Source organism: Gracilinanus agilis, chromosome 6 (assembly GCF_016433145.1).
Source record: "Gracilinanus agilis isolate LMUSP501 chromosome 6, AgileGrace, whole genome shotgun sequence".
In the NCBI taxonomy this organism is placed as follows: domain Eukaryota; kingdom Metazoa; phylum Chordata; class Mammalia; order Didelphimorphia; family Didelphidae; genus Gracilinanus; species Gracilinanus agilis.
Window position 1 is genome coordinate 215,579,102 of NC_058135.1, and position 26,698 is coordinate 215,605,799.

The window sequence follows — 26,698 nt, forward strand, 5'->3', positions numbered from 1 at the left end:
TACTCAATTGATTGTGTATGTTCTTCTCTCATTGAGCCAATTCTAATGAGAGTAAGGTTCACATGCTCTTCTCCCCACCTCCCCCATCTTCCTTTCCTCTGTGAATGCTCTTTCATACCTCTTCTATGTGTAATAATTTACCCCATTTATTTTCCCCTTCCCTTTCTTCCCAATGTATTCCTCTTTCTCATGTCTCAATTTAATTTCATTTTTTATATCATCCCACCATATTCAATTCATACCCTCAGCCTCTGCCTATGTATACTCCTTCTAACAGCCCTAATAATGACAAAGTTCTTTGATGTTATAAGAATCATTTGCCCATGTAGGGATATCCCCAGTTTAATCTTATTGAATATCTTTCAATTCTCTTTCCTATTTACCTTTTTATAATTCTCTTGAGTCTTCTTTGTGAGAGTCGTATTTTCCATTCAGCTCTGGACTTTTCATCAGGAATGATTGAAAGTCCTCCATTTCATTGAATATCTATTTTTTCCCTTCAAGGGTTAAACTCAGTTTTTCTAGGTAAGTGATTTTTGTTCTCTGGAATATCATATTCCAGGCCCTCTGATCCTTCAATATAGAAGCTGCTAAGTCTTGCATTATCCTGACTGTGACTCCACAATATTTGAACTGTTTCTTTTTGGCTGATAGCAATATTTTCTCCTAGGAGTTTTGAATTATCCTTTGGGGATCCCTTTCAGGAAGTGATTGGTGAATTCTTTCAATTTCTATTTTGCCCTCTAGTTTTAGGATATCAGGGTAATTTTCCTTGATGATTTTTTTGAAAGATGATGCCTAAGCTCATTTTTCATAACTTTTAGGCAGCCCAGTAATTCTTCAATTATCTCCCCTGGATTTATTTTCCAGATCATTTGGTTTTTTCCATTAGTTAATTCATTTTCTTCTATATTTTTTTTTCATTTTTTTTCACTTTGTTTTATTGTATCTTGATGTTTCATGGAGTCATTAGCTTACAATTGCCCAATTCTAATTTTTGAGACATGATTTTCTTGAGTGAGCTTTTTGTACCTCCTTTTTTCCATTTGGCCAATTCTACTTTGTAAATAGCTCTTCTCCTCAGTGAATTTTTGGACCTCTTTTTTCAAAAGGACAATTCTGTCTTTCAAGAAGTTTATCTTTTCAGTACATTTTCCATTTGGCCAATTCTGCTTTTAAAGACTCTTCTTTGGATTTTAATGCCTTTTCCTACCAACTGGCCTATTCTGTTTTTTTAAGATATTAATTTCTTCAGTATTTTTTTGCCTCTTTTATCAAGTTGTTGACTCTTTTTTCATGATGTTCCTGTTTCACTCATTTTTTCCTAATTTTTATTCTACTTCTCTTATTTGATTGTTAAAATCCTTTTTGAACTCTCCCATTAATTCTTTTGGCACCTGAGAGCAATTCATATTTTTCTTGGAGTCTTTGGATACAACAGTATTGACTTTGTTGTCTTCTTCTGAATTTAAGTCTACCCAGATACCAAAATAACTTTCTGTTGAGTTTCTTTTTTTGTTGTTGTTTACTCATTTTCCTCCCTTTTTCTTTTTGTTTAAAAAACTTTTGGGCTCTATAAGTGGGATGAAGGAAGCACTGTTCCAAGCTTGAGATTCTTTTTGCAACTGCCATTGACACTGGAAATCTATCTGCTTTCAGTTCTTCCAAAGTGGTACGATATAAGGAGAGGTGTGCTAAATATTCTCTGGTCTGTGAGTTACCCCAACTACTCTTTTTTGCACCTTGGAACTGTGTCCTGAGTCCCCTGTTTCCCTGTGGCTACAAATGCTAGTGTATGCTGTTACTCCTTCTAACCCTGTGACTATGCCCAAGAAGTGGGACCTGGTTCTACATATGAGGAATACGACAAGAGTCTTGCTCCCAGAACCAGCAAAGGGATCTGTATAATCTCCTTCTGACCCCCTTTACTGTCTATGACTGAGAGCTCTGGAAGCCTTGGTCGCTGCTTCATTTGCACCCAAGGCCTATTGCCTTGGTGGGGTCTGCCCTAGCAAAATGAACTCAACCTCCAACCTGGTACATGTGAACCCACTTGCTATCTTTCTAAGATGTTTTGGATTGGGAAATTATATCATCTTGGCATTTTTGTGGATTTTGCTGCTCTAGGATTAGTTTTGAGGCACTGTCATTGATTTTTGGAAGATGATTTGGTAGAAATCAGATGCGTCCTTGTATTTTCTCCACCAAATTTAATATTTTAAATGTATAAGATAAAACATATAGGATTTCAAAAGAAACCAAATAGATATAGTTACCAAAGTTTTTTCTTTTCAAGTTCATAGACGCCAGGTTAAGAACCCTAATATGGAAATGTATATATTTATATATAAAAGAGCTTTAAGTGTTGTATAGTCAAAACATAACTAATACATTAATTCCTTTTACAATTTTTTTAATCCTTGCCCAATGTCTATTCTATGACAGAAAAGTGACAAGGGTTAGTCAACTGGGCATCAGTGACCTGCCCAGGGTCACACAGCTAATAAATGTCTGAGATTAAATTTGAACTCAGGTCTTCAAGATTCTAGGCACAGCTCTTCATTTACTGTTTAGCTGCCTCAAATGAAAGTGACTGCTTTATAAGTAAAGACTTTCCTCTTCATGAAGGTCTTTAACCAAAGACTAAATTTGTATTTTCTGTGTTCATGTAGGCAGGCTTCCTGTATTGGGTAGAGTATTACATTAGATGGCCTCTGGCACCAATTCCAGTTCTGAGGTATACCTGTACATGTACACACATATACATATGTATGATACAACCGTGCTTATATGTATAGTTCTATGACCCTAAAATCCTCTGGACTGGGAGTAGAATTGAAACTAACAACAACCAAATCTGCTGCATTATGTGGAATAGCAGAAAAAACTTGGATTTAAATCCTCAGTCCTTAGGGCAGTAGCACATAGTAGGTGCTTGATAAATATTGATTGATTGAATGAAATCCAACCTCTTATGATTGCTACCTGTGTAATTTGGGGTGGATTGTTTAAATTCCTCAGGCTTTAGTTTCCTTATATTTAAGATGAGGGAGCTGGACTTGATGGTCTCTGAGGTCTTTTAGTCCTCTTAATCGATATGCTCCTATGTTTCATCCCATTTCCTTGTAAGAGAAATTCTGATCTTTGGCTAACAGTGTTGTAACTCAAGAGCAAAGCTGTGCCCTTGCAAACTGAGCCAGTAATGTTTCACTGGGAGGAAGAAAGAGCAAAGCCCTAAATGTGTTCTTTGAGTTTGTTAAAATGAGTTTCTGAGGGTTCCCTTTCATTTGGATTTAAAACTGGTTTGTAGAAAAAAAAAATAATACAAGGGCAAGTTAGTCTGGCCTGGTACAGTAGCTGGCATTTGGAATTGCTGGGAGCATCATTATTTATTCACTGTGTGGCCTGGCCCCCGGCCCCATTCAGTAGTAAAAGGGAGGAATGAAGGCATTGGGAAGGAACAAGGATATCAGGCCTGAAAGAAAAAATGAGTTTGAGGTGAACTTTTCAGACCTGTCAGTGAAGTGTAAATGCATGTTTGAAATGCCCGTCCTTTGAGTGTCTACGCCATGAGCTGTTTATCCAGCACACTCACAGAGGTATCTGTTTCAGACATTCCCGTCATCATAAGCTCTCATTAAAGGTTGTCAGCAAGTGGCTGCAATTGCCGGGTAAGAAGGGGATCCATTTTCCCACTTGGGTCCTTGAGTCTTTTGCTCATATTCCCTGTAATTTAGACAGATAGAGCCCACTTCTGGGTTCACTTATTCCCTTGTCGCCTTGGGCCAGATTCTGCACGGCCTCTTCCAGCCAGGCTCCCACTGACTGCAGAATTTTCCTCTGGTTTCTGCTCAAGTAATTGCCTGCAGGTTTGGGCCCCACTTACCTCTCCTATGACATGCACATTCAGCTGCTCACAATCTTTCCCAGATCTCAGGAGATCCATGACCTGGCCCACCCTCTCTGTTTGAAGGGTTGTCGTGAGGGGGCAGAGGGAGGAGTAGACTTGTTCTGCTTGGCCAAAAGACAGATATCGGAGCAAACAAGGGGAGTTACAGTTCTATTCAATGTAAAAAAAAAAAAAAAAAACCTTCCTATATCTGGAATGAACTCTAACAACTAGAGCTTTGGACCTTGGAATGGACTGCGTCGAGAAAAAGTAAATTCAATTGGATTTGCCAAACATTTATTGAGTACCTTCAATCAAGTCTTTTCCAACTCGTTGTGACTCCATTTTGGGTTTTCTTGGCAAAGATACTGGATTGGTTTTCTGTTTCCTTCTCCAGCTCATTTTACAGAGGAGGAAACTGAAGTAACCTGGTCTATAGTGTCGGAGGTCAGATTTGAACACAAGTCTCCCTGACTCCAGATAGACCAGCACTCTATATCCACTGTACCTCTCCATTGTCTTAATTGATTATCTACTTTATCACTATGCTTAGTGCTTAGGAAGTTGAATGGTGAGATAAGAAGGGAGGAAATCAAACTAAAATTAGCAAGGATATGGTCTCTTCATGATACAATAAACAGAATTCTAGAAGACACATTGTTATACTCTTCCTTTGGCACTTAACTAGCGTTGACTCTGGGCATTTTACTTAATTGTTACTCATTTGTAAAATGAGGGGTTTGACCTATACGGCCTCTAACATCCCTCACAACTGTAGACCTAGAATCCTAAGGGACCAATCTTTGTGCCTCAGTTTCCTCATCTGGAAGAGAAGGAGGAGCTTCTGAAATATTTACCTCACAGGATTATTTGAAGTTTAGTTGAAATTATATGGAGAGAGCAGATGGCAAATTTTAAAGCCCCTTATAAATATCAGTAATTATTATCAGCAAGGACAAATGGCTGGATCTCATTGAGTTCTATGTATGTCAACCCATTTTTTCCACAGAAAATTTTATGTGGATAAACAAAGATTGAATCAAAGCATAACAGTATTGTTCATCATTTTTTCCCTAATAGGAGGAGTAGCAAATAGGTTGGCCATAACACAAAGTGTGAACACAGATAAATTACGCTGGAGGGCTGCCCAGGCTGGAAAAAGTTCCTCTCACTTGAGTTCTCAGATAGAGGCTAGACAGATGCCTCTTGGGAGTGTTGCATAGGACATAAGGAATGGACTAGATGAGTAGCATTTCCATTTCACTTCTTTAAAAGGATTGAAACTAGTTATTGTTTAGAACAATATGTTAAAAATAAATTTCTGACCAATAGCCAACTGGAGAAGTGAGAATAGAAGGCTGGTATGATTGAATTGTCATTCTGTGTGTCTTTATATCTCCTTACTGAACAATAAACTTATTGAGGTTTGCTTCTTATTTTCCTTATATCCCATCCAGAATCTTGAATAGGACCTTTACACAGAGTAGGTGCTCCTGTATATGTCTGTTGAATGAGAAAATAAAGAAAACTACTTTCTCACACATAGCCTGAAATGACTTACTTCTCTTTTCCCCACTACCCGAAATCCATAATCCCTCCAATCTCTAATACATTATAATTCCTTTCTGTCTCTGTCTGTCTGTCTGTCTCTCTCCCTCCCACTCCCATCCTAAAGTACATCCTCTACTCAAGTCTGATCCCACTGATGACAGTCACAAAAGCTTTGACCTGCTCAGTTTCTGTCCTGGGCCCATTGCCCCTCCTGAGGATATTGCAAATTGCCCAGGAAAAAGGTGATGAAGGCCTCTCTACCAAAGTGGTAGTAGTATCCAAGAAGAGGGAGAGAGAGATATCTTTAAGATAAAATTGAGAGGAGCTGGCATCGGATCAGATATAGGAAGTAAAAAGGAGTCAGGAAGTCAAGATGACACCAAAGTGGTGAGCCTAAGCGCCTGGGAGAATGGTGCCACCATTGGCAATAATAAGAATGTTCAGAAGGAGGGAGGTTTTGTGGAAAATATAATTAGTTTTGGACATGTTGAGGTTAAGCTGTCTAGGGATATCTAGTGCAAATTAACTAAGAGGTAATTGGAGATGTAAATCTGTGGAAGGAAGGAAGGAGGGAAGTAGAAATGGAGGAAAAGAGAGGGAAGGAATAATACAATAAGGATCGTTAATCTTAAAACACAATGGAGGGGAAAAAAAGGGGGCAGCTGGGTATCTTAGTGGATTGAGAGCCAGGCCTAGAGATGGGAGGTCCTAGGTTCAAGTCCAGCCTCAGACACTTCCCAGCTGTGTGACCCTGGGCAAGTCACTTGACCCCCATTGCCTACCCTTACCACTCTTCTGCCTTGGAGCCAATACACAGTATTGACTCCAAGACGGAAGGTAAGGGTTTTAAAAAAAAAAAAAACACAATGGAGGGGGCTAGCCAGCTGGCTCAGTGGTCAGAGAGCCAGGCCTAGAAATGAGAGATTCAAATATGGCCTCAGACTCTTCTTGGCTATGTGATGCTGGGCAAGTCTATTAACCCCAATTGCCCTGCCCTTAGTGCTCTTTTGCCTTGGAACCAATACACAGTATCAATTCTAAGACAGAAGGTAAGGGTTTTTAATTAAAAAAAAAACAAAAAAAACAAAAGCAAAACACAATGGTGACCAAATTTGCTGCCTGGTGCTACCTGGTTCGCTTCCTACTTTAGTTGTGGCTTTAAAACAGACACTCTCCAAAATTATCTTCTATTAGCCCAATAACCAAAGTAGGACTGCAGAGCTGCCAGGTTTGGGAGGGCAACAAATGCAGCCACTGTTCCCAAGGAGTACTCCAGGCTCTCTCCCATGCTGATTTTGCCTTTAGCCTGAGATTAAAAACCGAAAAAGTCACATTTCTACTGCTGTCATTAGGCAACTAATCCCTATCATGCTGTCTGTGTCAAGACTCTGTGGTGCTTGTAGGAGTTATATACAAAGAGGATCATGGAACACCATGGCTGGGTGTATAAGTGTTCCTGTGCCATTTTCTTTTTCCCCTCTGGGGAAAATCAGATAGGAACTACATTTTAATCTGGTCTGGACTTCGCTCCGGAGTGTGGTGGTCAGCAGGCAACCAGCAGGCCACCTCTATTCTGAATCACCAGCCTAATCAGTTAGTACTTTCTAAGACATTTCATAGAGCAGGGAGAGTTGGGTGTGTTTTAAAGAGCTTCCCTTTATGAAAACATCAGCAAAGACCAGACTCAGTGGGGGCCTGATAGCTGTCTTCAAGGATCTGAATGGCTGTCATGTGGAACAAAGATGAGATTTGTTCTGTTAAACCCCAGAGGGCAAAACTTCTAGCAAAGGATGAAAGTTGCAACAGAGCAAATTAAATCTTTATGCAAAGTAAAACTTTTTTACAAACAGATTTGTTCAAAGATGGAAATGAGCTACTTTGGGAGGTGGTAGGTTCCCTCTCCATAGAAGTTTTCAAGCCAAGGCGGGATGACCATTTGTCAGCTCTATTGCATCAAACTCTTAATGAGTGAGGTGGCATTCCCAAAATGGTTTCCCAAACTGAGATTCTATAATCCTTGGAAATAGAGGGAGGAAACCAAAAGATTTTTAAAAATTAATTCATTTATTTTATTTAGAATATTTTCCCATGGTTTTATGATTCATGTTCTTTCCCTCTCCCTAAGTCCCCCCACCCTCATAGCTGACATACAATTCCACTAGGTTTTACCTGTGTCATTAATCAAGACCTATTTCCATATTATTGATAGTTGCACTAGGGTGATTGTTTAGCATCTACATCCCCAATAGTATCCCCATCAACCCATGTGTTCAAGCAGTTGTTTTTCTTCTGCTTTTCTGCTCCCACAGTTCTTCCTCTGGATGTGGATAGTGTTCTTTCTCATAGGTTCCTCAGCCTTGTTCTGGATCATTGCACGGCTGCTAGTAGAGAAGTCCATTACATTCGATTGTGCCACAGTGTATATGTCTCTGTGAATAATGTTCTCCTGGTTCTGTTCCTTTCAATCATGCGTCAATTCCTGGAGGTCTTTACAGTTCACATGGAATTCCTCCAGTTCGTTATTCCTCAAAGGAATTGTGCTCAAAGCACACTAGTATTCCATCACCAACAGATACTACAAGTTGTTCAGCCAATCCCCAATCGAAGAGCATCCCCTCATTTTTCAATTTTTTACCACCTCAAAGAATGTAGCTATAAATATTTTTGTACAGATCTTTTCCCTTATTATCTCTTTGGGGTATAAACACAGCAGTGTTATTGCTGGATCAAAGGGCAGATAGTCTTTTATAGCCCTTTGAGCATAGTTCCAAATTGCCATCCAGAATGGTTGGATCAATTCAAAACCCCACCAGCAATGCATTAATGTCCCCATTTTGTCACATCCCCTCCAACATTCATCACTTTCCTTTGCTGTCATGTTAGCTAATCTGCTAGGTGTGAGGTGGTACCTCAGAGTTGTTTTGATTTGTATTTCTATAATTATAAGAGATTTAGAATACTTTTTCACGTGTTTGTTGATAGTTTTGATTTCTTTATCTGAAAATTGTCTATTCATGTTCCTTGCCCATTTATCAATTGAGGAACGGCTTGATTTTTTGGTACAATTGATTTAGCTCCTTATATATTTGAGTAATTGGACCTTTGTCAGGGTTTTTTGTTATAAAGAATTTTTTTCCCCCAATTTGCTGCTTCCCTTCTAATTTTGGCTACATTTTTTTGTATTGTTTGTAAAAAAAACTTTTTAATTTGATGTAACCAAAATTATTTACTTTACATTTTGTAAGTTTTTCTAACTCTTGCTTGGTTTTAAAATTCCTCCTCTCTCAAAGGTCTGACAAGTATACTATTAAACCAACAGGTTTTTATACAGAATTTGCTTCCAACTATAGAAGCATATGAAAACAATGCTCCCAGCTATATGTGGTCCATTCTTGAATCTTGTACACCATTGACATTGGCTAAGCCAGTGATGATAAACCTATGTCACAGGTGCCAAAGATGGCACACAGAGAGCTCTCTGTGGGCATGTTGCCAACCTCCCACCGCCAAAGCTCTCCACTGTGCCTGATCATATTTTTTCACATCCTCCACCCCCCTGCCCAGCAGAGCCGGGGTAAGGGGTGGGGCAAGGTGGACCCAGCAGTTGGTGGGCATGGCATGTGGTCTCTCAAATGGGAGCGGGTATGGCACTCAGTCTAGGGAATGGGGTAGGTGTGGGGTCCAGCATTGCATCTCTAAAAGGTTTGCCATCACTGGTCTAGGCCAGATGCCTATGCACTAGCCATGAGCCTATATTCAATTATGAACTCCTGGTGGACACAAAAACTAATTTTATTCATCTTTGTATCCCCTATGCCCAATGTTTTGCACAAAAGTCAACCCTTAACAAATGTTACCAAGACTGAAGACTTGTCATAAATAAAGCCTACTCTGCAGAGTTCCTTGTTCCAAGGGAGTTCATAATTTTCTAAACTGAAATAAACCTTATTGTTAAGTCACATCAGTCATGTCTCACTCTTCACAACTCCATCTTGGGTTTTTTTTTGGCAAAGTTATTAGAATGGTTTGCCATTTCCATCTCCAGCTCATTTTACAGATGAGGAAACTGAGGTACAGGGGTTTAAGTGACTTGCCCAGGAGCAAGCCTGAGAGATCACCTAGTAAAATGACTTCATTCTATAACTATTCTGAAGTAACTAGAGGTCAGAGAGAGAAAAAGCAGTCACATTGCTTCTGGCCCCCAAATAATGGAACCTAAACAGTACATATTTAAAAAGAATATTCATCTTGGAGCTAGAGGTGCAGGGTGTATGTTCTTCTGTATGACTTAGTAGTCATGTGGCCACAGGCAAGTCCCATAACTTCAGTGAACATTAGTTTCCTGATCAAAATCACAATAAATGCACTTTCAAGGGTTGTTGTAAGGAAAACACTTTGTAAACTTAAAAGTCAAGACTATAGAAATATGAGCTCTTATTACTACTAATATTTGCATTATCTTCTCACAACACTGTCATAAGGAAATAAAGTATGGAAAATACTACTTTCCTTGACTTCCTTTAAATCCCCACTAGAGGAAACTTTCCCCAATCCCTCTTAATTCTGGCACTTTCTCTCTCTCAATTATTTCCTATTTATCTTACATATACCTGCCATTTTTGTACATTGGTTTACATGTTGTCTTCTCCTTTAGACTGTAAGCTCCTTGTGGGCAGGGATTGTCTCTTCCCTATTTTTGTATTCCCAGTGTATAGCAGGATGTTGGCTCATAGTAGGTACTAAAGAAATATTTATTAATTGATTGACTATAAAACACTATGCATATGAGCTAATATTTTATCATATATAATTATATTATTATACTNTTGGGAGGTGGTAGGTTCCCTCTCCATAGAAGTTTTCAAGCCAAGGCGGGATGACCATTTGTCAGCTCTATTGCATCAAACTCTTAATGAGTGAGGTGGCATTCCCAAAATGGTTTCCCAAACTGAGATTCTATAATCCTTGGAAATAGAGGGAGGAAACCAAAAGATTTTTAAAAATTAATTCATTTATTTTATTTAGAATATTTTCCCATGGTTTTATGATTCATGTTCTTTCCCTCTCCCTAAGTCCCCCCACCCTCATAGCTGACATACAATTCCACTAGGTTTTACCTGTGTCATTAATCAAGACCTATTTCCATATTATTGATAGTTGCACTAGGGTGATTGTTTAGCATCTACATCCCCAATAGTATCCCCATCAACCCATGTGTTCAAGCAGTTGTTTTTCTTCTGCTTTTCTGCTCCCACAGTTCTTCCTCTGGATGTGGATAGTGTTCTTTCTCATAGGTTCCTCAGCCTTGTTCTGGATCATTGCACGGCTGCTAGTAGAGAAGTCCATTACATTCGATTGTGCCACAGTGTATATGTCTCTGTGAATAATGTTCTCCTGGTTCTGTTCCTTTCAATCATGCGTCAATTCCTGGAGGTCTTTACAGTTCACATGGAATTCCTCCAGTTCGTTATTCCTCAAAGGAATTGTGCTCAAAGCACACTAGTATTCCATCACCAACAGATACTACAATTTGTTCAGCCAATCCCCAATCGAAGAGCATCCCCTCATTTTTCAATTTTTTACCACCTCAAAGAATGTAGCTATAAATATTTTTGTACAGATCTTTTCCCTTATTATCTCTTTGGGGTATAAACACAGCAGTGTTATTGCTGGATCAAAGGGCAGATAGTCTTTTATAGCCCTTTGAGCATAGTTCCAAATTGCCATCCAGAATGGTTGGATCAATTCAAAACCCCACCAGCAATGCATTAATGTCCCCATTTTGTCACATCCCCTCCAACATTCATCACTTTCCTTTGCTGTCATGTTAGCTAATCTGCTAGGTGTGAGGTGGTACCTCAGAGTTGTTTTGATTTGTATTTCTATAATTATAAGAGATTTAGAATACTTTTTCACGTGTTTGTTGATAGTTTTGATTTCTTTATCTGAAAATTGTCTATTCATGTTCCTTGCCCATTTATCAATTGAGGAACGGCTTGATTTTTTGGTACAATTGATTTAGCTCCTTATATATTTGAGTAATTGGACCTTTGTCAGGGTTTTTTGTTATAAAGAATTTTTTCCCCCAATTTGTTGCTTCCCTTCTAATTTTGGCTACATTTTTTTGTATTGTTTGTAAAAAAAACTTTTTAATTTGATGTAACCAAAATTATTTACTTTACATTTTGTAAGTTTTTCTAACTCTTGCTTGGTTTTAAAATTCCTCCTCTCTCAAAGATCTGACAAGTATACTATTAAACCAACAGGTTTTTATACAGAATTTGCTTCCAACTATAGAAGCATATGAAAACAATGCTCCCAGCTATATGTGGTCCATTCTTGAATCTTGTACACCATTGACATTGACTAAGCCAGTGATGATAAACCTATGTCACAGGTGCCAAAGATGGCACACAGAGAGCTCTCTGTGGGCATGTTGCCAACCTCCCACCGCCAAAGCTCTCCACTGTGCCTGATCATATTTTTTCACATCCTCCACTCCCCTGCCCAGCAGAGCCGGGGTAAGGGGTGGGGCAAGGTGGACCCAGCAGTTGGTGGGCATGGCATGTGGTCTCTCAAATGGGAGCGGGTATGGCACTCAGTCTAGGGAATGGGGTAGGTGTGGGGTCCAGCATTGCATCTCTAAAAGGTTTGCCATCACTGGTCTAGGCCAGATGCCTATGCACTAGCCATGAGCCTATATTCAATTATGAACTCCTGGTGGACACAAAAACTAATTTTATTCATCTTTGTATCCCCTATGCCCAATGTTTTGCACAAAAGTCAACCCTTAACAAATGTTACCAAGACTGAAGACTTGTCATAAATAAAGCCTACTCTGCAGAGTTCCTTGTTCCAAGGGAGTTCATAATTATCTAAACTGAAATAAACCTTATTGTTAAGTCACATCAGTCATGTCTCACTCTTCACAACTCCATCTTGGGTTTTTTTTTGGCAAAGTTATTAGAATGGTTTGCCATTTCCATCTCCGGCTCATTTTACAGATGAGGAAACTGAGGTACAGGGGTTTAAGTGACTTGCCCAGGAGCAAGCCTGAGAGATCACCTAGTAAAATGACTTCATTCTATAACTATTCTGAAGTAACTAGAGGTCAGAGAGAGAAAAAGCAGTCACATTGCTTCTGGCCCCCAAATAATGGAACCTAAACAGTACATATTTAAAAAGAATATTCATCTTGGAGCTAGAGGTGCAGGGTGTATGTTCTTCTGTATGACTTAGTAGTCATGTGGCCACAGGCAAGTCCCATAACTTCAGTGAACATTAGTTTCCTGATCAAAATCACAATAAATGCACTTTCAAGGGTTGTTGTAAGGAAAACACTTTGTAAACTTAAAAGTCAAGACTATAGAAATATGAGCTCTTATTACTACTAATATTTGCATTATCTTCTCACAACACTGTCATAAGGAAATAAAGTATGGAAAATACTACTTTCCTTGACTTCCTTTAAATCCCCACTAGAGGAAACTTTCCCCAATCCCTCTTAATTCTGGCACTTTCTCTCTCTCAATTATTTCCTATTTATCTTACATATACCTGCCATTTTTGTACATTGGTTTACATGTTGTCTTCTCCTTTAGACTGTAAGCTCCTTGTGGGCAGGGATTGTCTCTTCCCTATTTTTGTATTCCCAGTGTATAGCAGGATGTTGGCTCATAGTAGGTACTAAAGAAATATTTATTAATTGATTGACTATAAAACACTATGCATATGAGCTAATATTTTATCATATATAATTATATTATTATACTATATATTATATTATTATACATGCATATATTACATATATTATATTATATATATGTATATAGTGTTGTATATTATATATGTATGAATATTATATATTATAAATAATGTACATATAATATATAATTTGAATACTACCTGTGCAATCATGTGTGTGTGTGTGTGTGTGTGTGTGTGTGTGTATTCACGTGCATGCCTCTGCGTGTGGATATGAAGAAATGCTGAACTTGAGATTTCAACAGAGTAAGGAAAGTCTACCGTTTGATGTAGATTAGCAACTACTTTCCCTAAGAATCCTGATATTACAAAGTATCCTGCAGAATTAAAAGGTTTTGTGATTTAATTCAGCTAATACAGTTAATACACATCAAAGACAGTGCAGAAATTTGATGTCTGACTGACATGAAAGCCAGCCTGCCTTTCTTAGTAAATAATGATGATGATGATGATAATGATGATGATGAATATTATTATGAAAATGTCTTTAGTCCTTACAACACCTACTGGGAAAAGAGTTCCTTCCCTCTGGAAATCTAGAGGACTAGACTAAAGTTCCTCTCCTAGCTGGCAACTTGTTAACAGAAAGCATGTGGCAGAATAAGCGGCTTTGGTGGGCAGTCAGATTTATCACCGGGACAACAAACAGAAAGCTTTTGCTTATTAAATTTAAATGAATAAACAGGCTTGCTTTTGGCATTTTCTCCCTTGCTCCCCACACCCTTCCCATGGAATTCAGAATTAAGTAGATGACAAATGTTTCCAGTGGCATTAGCTGAGTTTTTTGTATTCACTGAAAGCCAGGACTTCCTGAGCACGTTAGGAGGATTAATTAGATAGACCAAAATAGCATTTTCTTTTACATCCATTGAGCCTTCCAGACTCTAAATAAATGTAAGGTATTAGCCCGATTATTATTTCCCCATAATAATGAAGTATGCAGCCATCTTCCTAACTGCTTTCTAATGTCACCTCATGGGGATATAGATGAATTATCATCGTTTCTATAAATGTCGAACTACTTGGTATTTCCAATAGCACCATCATATCTTAAAACCGATTGTCCCAGAGCCCATTCTGGAACATGACGTGTTGCTAGTTACAACAGAGACCAATGAAGGTGTTAAAAAAAAGATTCCAGCTGCTCTATTACAAATCCCAGTGGATGCCTTGGTGTACTTAGTGGAAGGAATTGTGTCTTATAGGGCCTGTGGGTATTGCAGGCATTCGTGATATAGTCCATTGTGAGATGTGTCCCATAGGCAGTTATTTTTGAACAGAGCTTAATAGTATGTGGAGAAGCATGGCATTATTATTCATTCAATCAATAGGCATTTAGTAATTACTAATTTGTATGTTTCCCTCCATTCTGTTTTTCCTCACCATCCATTCTTCCTTTCTTTTTTGCCATAACCCTCCTCAGATGTCCAATTCTTCCTGTCCAATTTTCTCCCCTCTCCAATTTGCTCCTCTTCTGAAAAATCTTTCCACATCTTCTCCCTTTACCCTCCTACTTCCAAATTGGGCCACCTTTCTAAAAGTCCCTGCCTTGTCCCTTTCCCCTTACATTTTAGATATTATTCCATCCACCTTTCCAAAAGTCCCTTCCTTATCCCCCCAACCATGCCCTTTTGTTTCTTGATATGAGTTTGATTCTAAAAATGTGTTCTGGGGGCAACTAAGTAGCTCAGTGTATTGAAAGCCAAGCATAGAGACAGGAGATCCTGGATTCAAATCCGACCTCAGACACTTCCTAGCTGTGTGACCCTGGGCAAATCACTTAACCTCCATTACCTACCCCTTGCCACTCTTCTGCCTTGGAACCAATATAAAATATTGATTCTAAGATGGAATGCTTACAGAGAATTATGCTGAGCACTGTGGGAGATGAAAAGTTTAGATGAAATTTAGCTCTTGCTTTCTTTCATAGAGATTAAAAACTAGGAAGAAGACAATGGAGAGACACTTTACACAAATACATTATAGAGCAGGGGTCAGCAACGTATGGCTCTCGAGCCATATCTGGCTCTTTTGAGGGCCAGATATGGCTCTTTCTGCAGGAGCCATAAAGTCATTTTTTTTTCAGGAGCTGTTATAGGAGCGCACACTGTGAGCACTGTACGGCTCTCACGAAATTACATTTTAAAAAAATTTGGCGTTTATGGCTCTCACGGCCAAAAAGGTTGCCGACCCCTGCTATAGAGGAATCAAAGTTCTGTGTAAGGTCAGAGGGAAAAGGCGAGAAGGTCCTCAGTTAGGAAACCAGGGGCCACAAGTTGGGTAGGATTATTGGAATTTTGTTCCAGAGTGTTGAATTGACAGGTCCAAAACTTATTGACCATTTGCAGCACTTATAATCCTTGGCAAATTGAGGTGAGCTGCTGACTCAGAGAATCCATAGTGGCAATGTTGATGTTGTGGATGACAGTGACGTTGATTATATTGTTGTTGTTGTTGTTGATGATGATGATGATTCCTCTCCTCAACCCCCCACACTCAAACTAAAAACAATTTCTCTATCCTCAAGTTTTCTTGGATTATTTAAGTCCTTCATTTGCCCCTATCAGGTCCTGCCTGGTAAATTCTTATAATTTAAGTATTGCTTCAGACACTTTCTAGATAACTATGTGACCCTGGTGAACAAATTACTCAATTTCTTTGTGCCTCATTTTCCTTAAATTAAAGAAATAGAATCAGTAACCTCTGTGGTTCCTTCCAGCTCTAAATCTACAATTCTCTAAATTAAACTCCCTATTAGATTGTAACCCCCATTATGGCGGTAACTATATCTTGCTTCATCTAATATTTCCAGCATCAGCTACATGGTCTCTTTACACAAAGGATGAGCTTAGTTCACATTTGTTGGTTTGAATTAGATTATGCAAACTAAATATCCAACATTCTCTTAATTATTCCTGATATTATATGGGTTATTCATAATATCCAACAGGTCTGTAGCATTTTGTAGGTTGAGAAATTGCTTTTATTACAACATCCCTGATGAGGTGGGCAATGTAAGCATTATTCGTCCCCATTACAGATTACAAAATTGAGGTACCATAACAGTTGTATTGTTCAATCACTCTTTGTAACTTCATTTGGGGTTTTCTTGGCAGAGATACTAGAATGGTTTGCCATTTCCTTCTTCAGATTATTTGACAGATGAGGAAACTGAGGCAAACAGTGTTAAGTGACTTGCCCAGTGTCACACAACTACTAAGTGTCTGAGGCTGGATTTAAATTCAGAAACATAAAGTCTTCCCAATTCCAGGCCCAGCACTCTATCTACTGTGCTACCTAGATACCTCTAGATCAGATGAGGGCACTTCAAAGAAGAAAATTAATGGGCCATAAAGCAAAGCAGTAAGTGTTTTATCTGACACATTTTAACTTTGAAGAGAAGGCTATGAAGTTTAACTGGGGGATCTTCAAGGACATGAGGAAGTAAGGCAAGGGGTACAACTAGGATCCAGCAAGGACAGGATGCAAAGACTCCAGTCTCAGTCACTAATGAGACAACAGGACAGCCAGAAACCAAAAGAATTATTTAGTGCCATTGCAGGAAAAGTCCACAATGCCCATGTGAAAAGCTGTCATAAGATGTGACACAAAGTTCCAGTAAGTAAGGATGAGGTTTCCACCCAGAACATCTGATTGCTTTCCTACCTCTGATGTGATAGGTGACGTATGAGCTGGCTGCTTTTGGCATGGAAGATTACTGGAAGGATCCCAAAAATTCAGGGGATAGCAACAAAGAAAAAATGAGGTGTCTAGAGTTGAGATAGTCTGTCACATACACTCAAAAAATTAGTATTTCTCCCCTCCTGCAAAATGGAGTATTTTTCCCCAAAACTACTATAACTGATATAGCTGGGTGGTTTAGCGGATTAAGAGCCTAGAAACAGGAGGTCCTGAGTTTAGATCTGGCCTCAGACACTTCCTAGTTATGTGACCCTGGACAAATCATTTAACTCCCATTGCCTAGACCTTTCCACTCTTCTATCTTGGAAACAATACACAGTAGTGATTCTAAGACAGAAGGTAAGGGTTGAAAAAAAAATACTATAATCACACGGCTATCCGGTTTCAGAGTCAGAATTTGGACATGGCTCTTCTTCCACAAATCCAAATTCTTTTCTACTATACTCTTCTTCCTTTTAAGACTTCTAGCCATCCTAACCTCCTCCAATGGACCAACTCTTATTCATCAGTGTGTCATATAGTCAGAACCAGCAGAAAACACAATATCCTGGACAGGCTTTAACCTGAAAAGAAGACAATAGAATTCTTCCATTGGTTTGGCTTACAGACTTCAACTTAAATGTTTAGTTCCTCTCTAGGAATTAGCCTTCAAAGACAGTCATGAGCCAACAAGAGAGCTGGCTTATGAATATCTAGACACCCCTTTTTTGTATGACTTCAGGGCCCTTGATTATATGACTATCACCTTACCTAGCTAGTCTTATCTTTCATTTTCCCCTAACATGAATTCTCTATTCTGAACAGCCCCCTCAGTGATTTTCACATGACTAATTCATTTTGGCTTAATTCCTTTTTTAATGATATTCCCAAAGCCTAAAATACATTTCCCACTCTTTGCCACATATCCTTCAAGGTCTACCTCAAGTCTTCTCTCTGTCATGAAACAAACCTTCTTAGGCTATTCCTTTTCTCTGAAATCATCTATATTTACACACTCCTATATGTATATAACATATAATATACATACATAACCATACATACATACATAACCATACAAGTCTATACATATGGTAGATTAGTCGATCGTTGTCTTTCTTCTCAAAGAAGACCAAAATGGCATCACGATGTTGGGAGTCAATATACAGAGTGTCCAACTGTGGCTGATAAGACGGATACCAACTTGAAAGGTTCTTCCACAGATCAGGCAAATAGCCCAAGTGAACATCGGGGATAGAAATGTTTCTAAAACGTACACATCTCACATTTCTTTTGAGCTACTGCAATTCTGCTTTACTTGTAGAGCACAGTACCTTCTGTATCATATATATATGTGTGTGTGTGTGTGTATATCCTTGTGTGTTTATGCATAAACACACATATGCTTACATATACATGCTACCGTTATAGCATTGGGAAGAATATTCATTCCAATGAGATCCATCAAAATACTAAAGTGTGTATAAATATATGTGCATATAATATAAATATTTTTCATTGATTGGTTAGAGTGAATGATCTTTATAATCATTCTTTTATAATCAGAAAATAGGACAACTAATCTGTGAGATAGAAAGCAGAAGCTGTAGCTCATAACCCCAAAGAGGTCTCCAGCCCTTTTCCCCTCCTGTGTTTACCTATAACCATTTTATAAAAGCAGGGCTGGCCCAGATTTCTGGGCTTCCATTTTCAATCTAATTATATGTGATGTTAAGGAGTCTTCTACATTGGATGGCTTTCCCAGCGTGTCTATATTATGTTACCCTGATATGAATGAGCTAAATAACTCTTCAAGCTGCTAGTCTTAAGGCACAGGATACAGTAAAGAGCTGAATAATAATACCTCTGTATCCCAAGGGCAGCTGAGTCCCTGACAGCACCATCTTCTGAGCCCCACCCTCTTTTTCTGGGGCAGTTATAGTACCCAATGGAAAGAGTGTACCAAGCTTGGAGCCAGCTAAACACAAATTGAAATATACTTACTAACTGTATGACTATGAGCAAGTCATTTTACCTCTGTTTGCCTCAGTATCCTCAATTGCAAAATGAGGAAAATAAAAATACCAACTCCCTGGGTTGTTTAGTGGATCAAATGAGATAATATTTGTAGAGTTCGGTGTACACAGTACCTGGCACACAATATATACTTAATAAATGAGCATTTTCTTAATCCCCTCCCCTTTCTCTCAGTGTATTTTTGAGATGATATGATCATAAATCTAGATCTGGAAGGGACCTCAGAGATTGTTGCAACCTCCTGAAGGAAACATATACCAAGGAGGTTGTGACTTGCCAAAGCCATGTAGTTAATAAACATCAGAGACAGAATTTAAACCCATATTCTTTGTGTCCTGAGTTTGTGTTCTTTAAACTTTACATTGCTGTCTTCAAATCCTAACAATTTGCTGAAAACAATCCAATCTTTATATCTACCATATAAGAACTTTTTTTCTATTATATATAAAATAGAAAAAATATTTACTTCTATAGAAATTTAGATATAAATACATACATACATACATATTTGTGTATATGTGAATAGATGATAGATAGATAGATAGATAGATAGATAGATAGATAGATAGATAGATAGATAGATATGGTGGCAGAGATCACTTCTTATAAAATCTTAATATTTCAGAGTTGAAAGACTCCTGAGTCAGTCAACAAGCCCATAAATTCTGTCCAGTATATTACCTAAAATTGATTGACCAACTCACTTGGGAGCCTATGTTATTATTGGAAAACACTGATTATTAGAAAAATTATTTTTCATATTAACTTGAAATCTGCCTTGTAACTTCCTCCCAAGAGTCTGTCAAATTTGTACACATTCTCCAAGGTTCGTCTAACCCTAATATCCCTAGCAGGAAACAAGCTCCTCCTCTTCAGAATTATTATATAATTCTCTGCACTTTACACATCGCATTTGCATTTTCCAAATTTTATTACAATTTACTTATCTTCTCTCTCTCTCTGCCACCCTCTACATAGTGAGCACTCAGCACATATTGGGGGCAAATAAATGAAAGTTTCTGGATTTCACCAAATGTTCTCTTCTCTCCCTTACCAGGGTCTTTGGTCACATAAGTTTCCGTTCAGATTGGGAGCTGGTGAAGGTGGACTTCAGACCCTCTTTTCCCAGACAATGTACTGAGGATGATTATGACTACTGGAACCTCACCAACTTACAGGTATTTTGAAGGCACCGCAAAGGAAAAAAACAGAACTATTATGTATGTACAACGTTGAGGTTGACTATCAAACAGAAGAAATAAGTTATACATAAAATGAGGGCCCTGGGAACAAATGATGCAGCAATTGGGAGAATAATGTTTGGTTCCTCCACCACGTTCTCCTCCGATGCCTCACAGTGGCCTGGATGTGAGCCTGGGTCACCTGAGCTCTGCCATATTTGATAGGTTGTACCATGGTGGTAAGCCTACACGTCTTATTAGACCCTGCAACAGACTATACATATCATCCACCATGGACCAAATCACTCTCTCAATAAGATGTAGCCTACTTGGTGATGAATTCTTGGCAATCCCTTAAAATAAAGAAAAATGGAAAACAGTCCTTAGTCCTAAATAGCTCCTTGCTTGCTTCTTCAGTGACAATGGTAGTGACATAAAAAGGTGACAGAAGATACAAAGAATCACATCATTTTATGCCTGTCTATAAACATTAGTTTCATTGTCACTACCACTAATGTGAGATCCTTTTCCAGTTACTAATGATCATTGGTGAGCAAGCATGTTACTAATGGGACTGAATTGTATCAGTGCTGAAATTCTCTAGCTAAATATAATGAGAGGATAACGGGAAGTTAAAGCTAAATGAAAAGATGGGTCACAAATTCTCTTTATTTGGCAGGCCAAATAAAGGAACTGGAGGATTGTGGGTTTTTTATGTCTCCAAAGGCAACAAGAAACATGAATTCCTGGGACATTTTGATCATCTCATATTACAGTATTCATAATAAGTATTTGTAAAAAGACAGCCACCCCCCAAAAAAAATAATGACACCTTATGCAACATATGAGAATAAAAATATAGACATGAGACTCTTAACCAAGGGGAGATGTACATTTCCCCTTGGTTAAGAGTCATATATATATATACACATATATATACATATATAGAGAGAGAGACAGACAGACAGACAGAGACAGAGAGAGAGTCAGAGACGGAGAGAGACAGAGACAGAGAGACAAGACAGAGACAGGGAGAGATAAGAGACAGAAATAGATGTAGATATAAATGTCCCATAAATCACATCTCTATATATTTCCTATAAATCAAATATATGTGATATTATATTAATAAAGGCACATGAGGATATCTATACATATATCTTTATTTTTACTAACCTTTGGTTTCCTTTAAACTCTATTCTGAAAAGGGCTCCACTGATTTCACAAGGCTATCGAAAGGGATCCATCACACACACACACACACACACACACACACACACACACACACACACACAATTAAGAATACTTTCAGAAAAGAAATACCAAGAAGAATTTAATAAGATGCCCCACATTAAATCAACATGTAGTTTTTTGTCTTTTATTATTTTTAAGCATTTTTTAAATATTTATTAATATTCATTTTTAACATGGTTACATGGTTTTATTTTTAAACATTTATTTTTAATTTTTTAAACATGTATTAATATTCATTTTTTAAATTTTTAACATTTATTAATATTCATTTTTAACATGGTTACATGCTTCATGCCCCTACTTTCCCCTTCACCCCCCACGCTCCCCCCACCCATGGTCGATGCACATTTCCACTGGCTTTATCATGTGTCATTGATCAAGACCTATTTCCAAATTGTTGTTAGTTGCATTGGTGTGGTAGTTTCGAGTCTACATCCCCAATCATCAACATGTAGTGTTTGATTCTGTTTGACTCTAGTGCAAAGCTAGACATAGGATAAAGAGGCCCCAAAAAAGACACTAACAAAAGTGAAAGCCAAGAGTTTGCAAGTTTCTGAGAAATCTCATAGCTTTATATCATGAATATTTTCATCAAGAAGTTGATGGCTATGTCATATACACACAAACATATACACACACAAATAAAATGTTATATTTTAAACACTGATTCTCATGTTAGTTGGGGTCTTGAGAAGTGTCAGACTTAAAACAGAAAGAAATATAATTGTTTCTAGGTACCCTTAGAGCTTCTCAGACTGTGATTTTTTAAGGCAGTTTTTAGATAGGAGAGTGCTACTTGAACTATGCCAGAATCTATGGTGGTTTTTTGGGAGTTCATTCTCATGAGCTGTTGCTCAATGGTTTTGTCCAGAGTTACACTGTAGAAAGGGAGGGGAGTCAGTTCACTTCAGTACAAAGTCTGGCTCTGTCACTTACTGGTGGAAGGACTTTGGACAAGTCTATTACTCTTTCTAGCTTCAGTTTCTCGTCTGTAAAATGAGAGACTTCAATCTGATGGTCTTTGTTGATGATAAAATGTATGTATTCTATGATCTGTTTGGAGTTCCACAGAGCAACTTTTGGTCTTCTCCCTCCTCTCAACTAGAACTTTTACCATCATGTGCTGTAGCCTGACATCTTTGCTGATTACAGGGTAATCGCTGTATCATGGGACAACAGAGGAGTTTCCGGAAAAGGAAGACCACATCATGGTGTATCAAGGGGCAAAGCTTCACATCAGTGCTCACATCTAGTGTGTGCAAATGTTCAAGCTCAGATTTTTTTTGGTAAGTCCAAAGAAAGTTTTCCATCTTCTTCAAAGTCCGGGTGGTCCCTGGGGTATGAAGAGGTAAAAGGGGGCTACTTTGGGTTTCAAAACAGACTTAAAATTCATACAATCAGTGATATATTTAGGACATACTTACGAAGTAGATACTGTGTATATCACACTGTGCTCCATGCAGGAAGAGATAGAAGGCTTCAATAAGACATAATATTTGCAATTTTGCTACTAGTAGCAAAGCAATGATCCAGGACAAACCTGAGGGACTTGAGAGAAAGAACACTATCCACATCCAGAGAAAGAACTGTGGGAGTAGAAATGCAGAAGGAAAACATTTGATTTATTACTTGTTTGTATGAGAATATGATTAGGATTATGGTTTTTAAAGATTATTACAAAAATGAATAATATGGAAGTAGTGATAAGATATCAAGTGATAAGACATGTATAAACCAATGGAATTGCTTATTAATTCTAGGAGTGAGGAGGGAAGAGAGGAGGAAGATGTAATCATGGAAAAATATTTTAAAATAAATAAAATTTTTAAAAAGACATAGTATTTGCCCTCAGGAAGCTTAGAATCAAGCAGAGGCAGAAGTAACAAATATCTTTATCTAAAATACATAAAATGGCCAATATATTGGTACTTGATTCATCTTATGCTAAGTAAATGATTATAAAATTTCCGCAAGGAAAGGAGGGAGAGAGAGAAGGAGAAAGGGAGAAAGACAGAAACAGAGCAAGAGAGAGAAGGAGAGAGAGAAGGGGGGAAAGGGAGAGGAGAAAAAGGAAAAGAAGGTGAATGAACGAGACAAAATAAGACAGAGAGACCAAAAAATGAGAAAGAAAAAAAAGAAGAGAGACAAAAAAAAGGTGAGAGAAAGAGAGGGAAAAAGGAAATAAGAGAAATAAAGAGAAAAAGAGCACATAAAGGATGATACAAAGAGCAAAGAAAGAGACAGCAAAACAAAGATGTGGAGGGAGGGGGAGAATAGCAAGCAGCAAACTTCAGTGGTTAAGCAACTGGCCTTGGAGCAAGGAAGGCCTAGGTTCATGATCCACCTCTGACAGATAGGGTGACAGATAGGGGCTATGTGTCAAGTCATTAAATCTCTCAGTGCTCACAAATATCAAAAAGGGAGTCTTTTCCCATTGCTACTTATCATTTCCAGGACCATAAGAAAATCCTGTACCCACAGCCCCCATGAGAAGCAAAGAATACCAAAGCTAGAGTCTAAAGACCCAAGTCAAGTCATTCTCTGTCACTTTCCAATTGTGGGACCATGAAGAAAGTCACTTCCCCTTATTAGACATCAGTTTCTTCATCTGAAAAATGTGGAGTTCAGACTAAATGACCTCTAAAGTTCTCTAAATTCTGTGATAATGTCTTTTTTTTTCATGATAAGGAGAAAAGGCATTTTTTTTTAAATGATGAAGATATTTTACCAATTATATGTAATAACAAATTTCCCCTTTTTTTTTCTGAAGTTATGTGATTCCATTTGTCTCCCTCCCTCCCTACTCACCTGCTTTCTGTAGCTGGTAAGCAACTTGATCAAGGTTATACATGTATTATCATGCAAAACATATTTCTATATCGTTCATCTTTGAAGGAAAATAATCATATAAAACCAACACCCCAAAATAAAAACCCCAAATAAAATAAAATGAAAAGCCATAAGCTTTGATCTGCATTCCATCTCCAACAGTTCTTTCTCTGGACATGGATAGCATCCTTTGATATAACTCCCTCAGAATTGTCCTGGATCATTGTATGGCTGAGAGTAGCTAAGTCTATCCGTGATCATTTTTAAATGGATTTTTGTAACTTTGCCCCTCTCCAGGCTATGCTGGATAGGGGACCATCCCTGAAATGACTGTAGTGATAACTGATCATCTTCTCTTCTTTTCTTCTATTAGTGATTACGGGTTTGAAAGATCAGCATCTTCAAAATCAGAAGCCAAAAAGTGTTTTGCGAATTTTTGGTTTAATCCTGACTCACCTCCTGAAGATTGTGTGTTGGGGCAGGCATATACTAGCAGCCCAGGGTAAGTGTGGAGATACTGAGCCTTCTCTTTGTCATACTCAAGGAGCAGAACAATCCAGAATGTTCAGAATCTCTTTATGCTAGGATAGACTAGTGAAAAAAAAATTTTTTTTAATCTTACCTTTTGTCTTATTTTCAATTCTAAGACAGGAAAACAGGAAGGGCTAGGCAATTAAGGTTAAGTTACTTTCCCAAGGTCATACAGCTAGGAAGTGTTTGAAATCAAATTTGAACCCAAGTTCTCCTGACTAGATGTCTGGTGCTCTATCCAATGTGCTACCTAGCTGCCCCTGATAGAAAGAATCTTGAACTTTCAGCTAAGAAAGAGTCTTGAGTCATGCCTCTGTGTTTAATTCAATGTCAGCTCCTTTAGCAAAGCCTCAATTTCTTCATCTGTGGGATGAGCATAAAAACCCCTGCCCTGCCCTGTTGCTGAAGAGGTATGAAATATGTTTCTTAAGGAGTATTGTCCTAGTGAAGTGGAAAGAAAGCTGGTCAGGACACCTAGATGCCAATCTTGATTTTTTTCTACCTACTTCCTCCCCATGTTTCCTTGAAAAAGACCCTTCTCTTTTCTGGAATAGTTTTTTTTTTTTCAACTCCAAAGGAAGAGTGTTAGATCAGCTAATCTCTGAGGTGCCTTCTATATATAAATCTTATCATCTTTCCAGGGTACTCTTTCTGATCTATAAAGCTTAGGAATGAATGAATATTCTTGCCTCCTAGAAGGCAGCTGCTGTTATCTAAGTCTGGCCTATGGTACATTGAGTAGAATCACCGAATATCATAGTTGGAAAGGACTTTAATCCAGTCTGTATCTGCAGCATCACAGACTTAGAGTTGGCAATAGCCCTAGAGGCCATTAAATCCAATCCCCTCATTTCACAGATAAGGAAATAAGAAGTCAAGTAACTTGCCTAAAGTCCCATAGCTAGTAAGTATCTGAGATAGGATTTTAATTCAGATCTTCCAAACTTGTAATGTAGGATTTATGCAAGATCTCTCCCATTTGCAAAATTACCCTAGGCAATCCTGTCAATTAGGAGAATGGAACTTTGGCCAGGCAGGTGCTGTTCCCAAGACCTGACAGTTTGAGCTGGGACTATAAATACCCCTGCAGAACCAACCTGGGGGTTCTGATTTCCTTGACCTCACCCAGACACCTAGTTACCCCTGCACTTCCCTTGGGGATCCCAGGTTGAGGGAGGTGGATCGTGGATAGGAAATTAGATTAGTTCAGCCTAGCAACAGGGACACCCTTAAACCAAATCATCAACCTCATCTGTCTAGATGGTGGACCACTGAACATCAGGACAGTGGAAATTATCCCTGGCTGAGGGGCTGGTTCCCTCAGCCTGATCTTACCTTCTAGTTCCATTGCCAACACTGGCCAGTCACCCTTAGCAACAGCTTCTCCAGACCCTAAACCCTCTTTCCTCAGTTTTTCCCTCCTATGTTTAAATAAACCCTTAGCCTGAACCTGTGAGCTTCTGTAGTTAATTATAATGTCAACCTAGGCTAAGGGGCTGAGGAGAGGGGAGAATAGCAACCACTTGACTCCAAGGAAGTGTGTGGCCTTCACTTCCTATTGGTTACTGCTTTCACTTCAGCAGGGAGGGGCTCTTCACTCTCCACCTTAAAGGAGCCTACAGACAGCAGGGAGACTGACTGGGCATCACAGCTCAGGCAACACATCCCTGTGCTTGCCAAACTGTAATAAAAGGGATAATGTGGCTGATAACAGGGGAGCTGGTGGTACCAGTGAAGCTGGTGATTTGGAACTGCCTGGTCTCTAGGCACCCTAGCCTACCTGAGCACCCTCTATCCTGCAGCTTATCTATGTCCTTCCTCCAGATATAGATTACTCTGTCTCTAGCTCCAATTGTACCATTTGGGGTCCCAGAATTCTTTGGAAGGTAAGAGAAAGAAGAGGGGGAGGGAAGAGAGAAGAGAAGATTAATCCACACTGACCTTGAAGTTCTATGTTCCCTCTCTCAGAAGTTCCTCTGTGTAC

At 38.6% G+C, this 26,698-nt stretch overlaps 1 protein-coding gene across 1 annotated transcript in view; it reads left to right on the forward strand.

Annotated features, from left to right (window-relative positions):
- SORCS2 (sortilin related VPS10 domain containing receptor 2) overlaps nt 1-26,698 on the forward strand; it is a 1,347,356-nt gene that overhangs the window by 1,247,024 nt on the left and 73,634 nt on the right. Inside the window, exons 17-19 of the mRNA XM_044681767.1 lie at nt 19,977-20,097; nt 22,507-22,640; nt 24,557-24,685. Of these exons, the coding sequence (XP_044537702.1) occupies nt 19,977-20,097; nt 22,507-22,640; nt 24,557-24,685 (384 nt within the window). The remainder of the gene's footprint in view (nt 1-19,976; nt 20,098-22,506; nt 22,641-24,556; nt 24,686-26,698) is intronic.